General features: G+C 46.7%; 1 protein-coding gene across 1 annotated transcript; it reads right to left on the bottom strand.

Moving 5' to 3' along the window:
• LOC121536395 (junctional adhesion molecule 2A-like) lies at window positions 1-5032 on the bottom strand (the record flags this gene model as incomplete). Its single annotated transcript, XM_041843659.2, has 7 exons — window positions 1-42; window positions 2548-2656; window positions 2777-2889; window positions 3454-3641; window positions 4491-4640; window positions 4759-4869; window positions 4948-5032. Coding segments are annotated over 7 exons (798 nt in total), but the record flags the coding sequence as incomplete, so codon positions are not given.

Consider the following 5032-nt stretch of genomic DNA (forward strand, 5'->3'; position numbering starts at 1 on the left):
TCAGATCATGAAGGCCTGGGTGTGTTTGTAGTTATTGGGCTGCTGAAAGGGAAAGGAGTATCCATCTGTTAACTAGACTGGTTACTATTATCAACAACTCACTTAACAACTCAGGCTTATCAACACACTGGTGTGGTCAACAACTGCTCAAAGAACAGTCCAATTTAAAACAAGACCAGTGCTCAACTAAGCTAATACTGACAGTAGAAGGAATAACAGTTCCTGATCAACAACAACTGGGAATGAGAACACACTCACTTTTCTTGTGGGAGGAGGGGGTGGACAGTAGGAGTTGGTGCAACAAAAAACAAAGAGACAAACACCACAATTAATTACTTTATTTTTCTGTTTTTTTAAAGAAGAGTTATGACATTGAGCGTCTCAGCCATATATATCAGTGGAGGCAGCTGAGGGGAGGACAGCTCATAATAATAGCTGGAACGGAGTGAATGGAATGGCATCAAACACCTGGAAAGCATATGTTTGATGTATTTGATACCATTCCACTAATTCCGCTCAAGCCATTACCACGAGCCCGTCCTCCCCAATTAAGGTGCCACCAACCTCCTGTGATATACAGTGGGGGGAAAAAGTATTTAGTCAGCCACCAATTGTGCAAGTTCTCCCACTTAAAAAGATGAGAGAGGCCTGTAATTGTCATCATAGGTACACGTCAACTATGACAGACAAAATGAGAGAGAAAAAATCCAGAAAATCACATTGTAGGATTTTTAATGAATTTATTTGCAAATTATGGTGGAAAATACGTATTTGGTCAATAACAAAAGTTTCTCAATACTTTGTTATATACCCTTTGTTGGCAATGACACAGGTCAAACGTTTTCTGTAAGTCTTCACAAGGTTTTCACACACTGTTGCTGGTATTTTGGCCCATTCCATTTACATTTTAGTCATTTAGCAGACGCTCTTATCCAGAGCGACTTACAGTTAGTGAGTGCATACATTATTTTTTTTTTTTTTTTCATACTGGCCCCCCATGGGAATCGAACCCACAACCCTAGCGTTGCAAACGCCATGCTCTACCAACTAAGCTACCTCCCTGCCGGCCATTCCCTCCCCTACCCTGGACGACGCTGGGCCAATTATGCGCCGCCCCATGGGTCTCCCGGTCGCGGCCGGCTACGACAGAGCCTGGATTCGAACCAGGATCTCTAGTGGTAGTGCCTTAGACCACTGCGCCACTCGGATCTCCTCTAGAGCAGTGATGTTTTGGGGCTGTCGCTGGGCAACACAGACTTTCAACTCCCTCCAAAGATTTTCTATGGGGTTGAGATCTGGAGACTGGCTAGGCCACTCCAGGACCTTGAAATGCTTCTTACGAAGCCACTCCTTCGTTGCCCGGGCGGTGTGTTTGGGATCATTGTCATGCTGAAAGACCCAGCCACGTTTCATCTTCAATGCCCTTGCTGATGGAAGGAGGTTTTCACTCAAAATCTCACGATACATGGCCCCATTCATTCTTTCCTTTACACGGATCAGTCGTCCTGGTCCCTTTGCAGAAAAACAGCCCCAAAGCATGATGTTTCCACCCCCATGCTTCACAGTAGGTATGGTGTTCTTTGGATGCAACTCAGCATTCTTTGTCCTCCAAACACGACGAGTTTAGTTTTTACCAAAAAGTTATATTTTGGTTTCATCTGACCATATGACATTCTCCCAATCCTCTTCTGGATCATCCAAATGCACTCTAGCAAACTTCAGACGGGCCTGGACATGTACTGGCTTAAGCAGGGGGACACGTCTGGCACTGCAGGATTTGAGTCCCTGGCGGCGTAGTGTGTTACTGATGGTAGGCTTTGTTACTTTGGTCCCAGCTCTCTGCAGGTCATTCACTAGGTCCCCCCGTGTGGTTCTGGGATTTTTGCTCACCGTTCTTGTGATCATTTTGACCCCACGGGGTGAGATCTTGCGTGGAGCCCCAGATCGAGGGAGATTATCAGTGGTCTTGTATGTCTTCCATTTCCTAATAATTGCTCCCACAGTTGATTTATTCAAACCAAGCTGCTTACCTATTGCAGATTCAGTCTTCCCAGCCTGGTGCAGGTCTACAATTTTGTTTCTGGTGTCCTTTGACAGTTCTTTGGTCTTGGCCATAGTGGAGTTTGGAGTGTGACTGTTTGAGGTTGTGGACAGGTGTCTTTTATACTGATAACAAGTTCAAACAGGTGCCATTAATACAGGTAACGAGTGGAGGACAGAGGAGCCTCTTAAAGAAGAAGTTACAGGTCTGTGAGAGCCAAAAATCTTGCTTGTTTGTAGGTGACCAAATACTTATTTTCCACCATAATTTACAAATAAATTCATTAAAAATCCTACAATGTGATTTTCTGGATTTATTTTCTCTCAATTTGTCTGTCATAGTTGACGTGTACCTATGATGAAAATTACAGGCCTCTCTCATCTTTTTAAGTGGGAGAACTTGCACAATTGGTGGCTGACTAAATACTTTTTTTCCCCACTGTATATATATATATATACAAAATAGTCAGCCACAAGCTCATATAGACTGTGTAGTGAAGTACTCACTCTTTTTGCAGCAGCCCTGTCGATGGGAGACACACATCCAGGCAACACATGAGGATGACCAGGAAGAGACCTACAGCTCCGGCTATCAGCGTCGTCATACTCAACGGATCTGAAGGAGGGGGAACGGAGGGAGAGAGGGATAAAGAGAGGAAAAGAAAAGACAGAAAGGGTTCCAATTTCTATAACCCCGCCCCCCCCCCCACACACACACACACACACTGGATTGTACCTGCATTCTATGACATTCATGTGATGGGCCACAGAGCTTTTCAACGCCCCCACGCTATTGGAGACCTCACAGCGGTACTGGCCTGAGTCGGCCGTGGACACACTCTTAATCTTCTGTCCGGAGACACACAGAGAGAGGAGAGAGGTGAGGACAGAGAGAGGAGGTGAGCACAGAGATAGGTGAAGACAGAGAGAGGAGAGAGGGGGTGAGGACAGAGAGAGGAGAGAGGAGGTGAGGACAGAGAGAGGAGAGAGGGTTGAGGACAGAGAGAGGGGGTGGGGACAGAGAGAGGAGGTGAGGACAGAGAGGAGAGAAGGGTTAGGACAGAGAGAGAAGAGAGGAGGTGAGGACAAATAGAGGAGAGAGGGGGTGAGGACAGCGAGAGGAGAGAGGAGGTGAGGACAGAGAGAGGAGGTGAGGACAGAGAGGCGAGAAGGGTTAGTACAGAGAGAGGAAAGAGGGGGTGAGGACAGAGGAGAGAGGGGACAGAGAGAGGAGAGACATGGTGAGGACAGAGAGACGAGAGAGGGGTGAGGACAGAGAAGGAGGTGAGCACAGAGAGAGGAGAAAGTGGGTGAGGACGGGTTGAGGACAGAGGGAGGGTGTATAGTGTGATATAACGGCATTAACATGCCTTTGATAAGGCATCTGAACCACCTCCAGTACGTGTTACTCACCAGTGTTCCCTTGTCAGTGTCCATGCTATAGGAGATGTCAGGTGTGTGTGTGGTGCTCGGGGCCTTGTTGTCTTTGTACCAGAGGTAGGTAGGAGGGGGCACACTGAGTTTGTCCTTACAGTGGAGCTCTACTCCTGCCCCAGACAGCCCTGAGCTGGGCACCTCACAGGATGGGGTGTGGGGGGTAACTGGGGGAGGAGGACAGGATTATCAACACACACACACACGGTGATTAACACGTAATGGAGGTAGTTCAGATGCTTTATCAAAGGCATGTTAATGGCGTTATGTCTCTCCTCTCTCTGTCCCCTCCTCCTCTCTCTTTGTCCTCCCTCTTCTGTGTCCTCACCCCCTCTCTCCTCACTCTGTCCTCACTCCTCTCTCCTCTCTCTGTCCTCACTCCTCACTCCTCTCTCTGTCCTCACCTCCTCTCTCTGTCCTCACCCCTCTCTTCTCTCAGTCCTCACCCCTCTCTTCACTCTGTCCTCACCTCTCTCCTCTGTCTGTCACTTTAATAATGGAACACTAGTCACTTTAATAATCTTTACATACTGTTTAACTCACTTCATATGTATATACTGTATTCTACTGTATTTTAGTCAATGCCACTCCGACATTGCTCGTCCTAATATTTATATATTTCTTAATTCCATTATTTTACTTTTAGATTTGTGTGTATTGTTGTGAATTGTTAGATACTACTGCACTGTTAGAGCTAGGAACACAAGCATTCCACTACACCCGCAATAACATCTGCTAAATATGTGTATGTGACCAATACAATTTGATTTGATTTGATTTGACAATACACAAGACAACCGTGTGGCTCAGTTAGTCGAGCATGGCGCTTGCAACACCAGGGTTATGGGTTCGATTCCAACTGGGGAACAGTACGATAATAATAAAAGTATGACAATATATGCACTCACTGCTGTAAGTTGCTCTGGATAAGAATGTCTGTTAAATGATTAAAATATAAAGGCACATGGTGGGTTACATTGTTGGACATTGTTACTAACACACACACAGTAGCTCACCCAGTACGTTGAGGGTGACATTGACCTCTCCCAGGTTGGTGTGGTCTGCTGGTGCGCTGACCTCACAGCGGTACAGCCCAGAGTCCTTCTGGGTAATGGCATGCAGCGTCACCGTTGCCCCCTCGATCTTGGCCCGACCTGCAAAGGATCCTGGAATACCACAAGGGTCAAGGGTTGTAGAGGGAGGAAAGAGATAAGAAACATGTGAAGAGGGGGAGATATGGAGGAGAGGTAGGGGAAACGGGATAGAGGGAGATCTAGCAGTCACCGGTGAATTTTCCATCGAAATAAACAAAGTTGATGTCCTTCCTTTTCTGCTTCCACTCTATACGAGGGTTAGTCTCCTTCTCTGTCTTGAACTGACAGGACAGCACAGTGTCTGGCAGAGAGAGAGAGAGATGTACAAAAACAGTTCATGAACCATCACAATTCTTCCATTCTCCTCCTCCTCTCTTACCTGTGTTCTCATGGACCTCCATTTTGGCCTTACTGGTGCTCACTGTCAAAGTGAGGGAGGCAGGACCTGAGAGAGAGAGAGAGAG

The sequence above is a fragment of the Coregonus clupeaformis genome, chromosome 23 (assembly GCF_020615455.1).
Source record: "Coregonus clupeaformis isolate EN_2021a chromosome 23, ASM2061545v1, whole genome shotgun sequence".
Classification (NCBI taxonomy): Eukaryota; Metazoa; Chordata; class Actinopteri; order Salmoniformes; family Salmonidae; genus Coregonus; species Coregonus clupeaformis.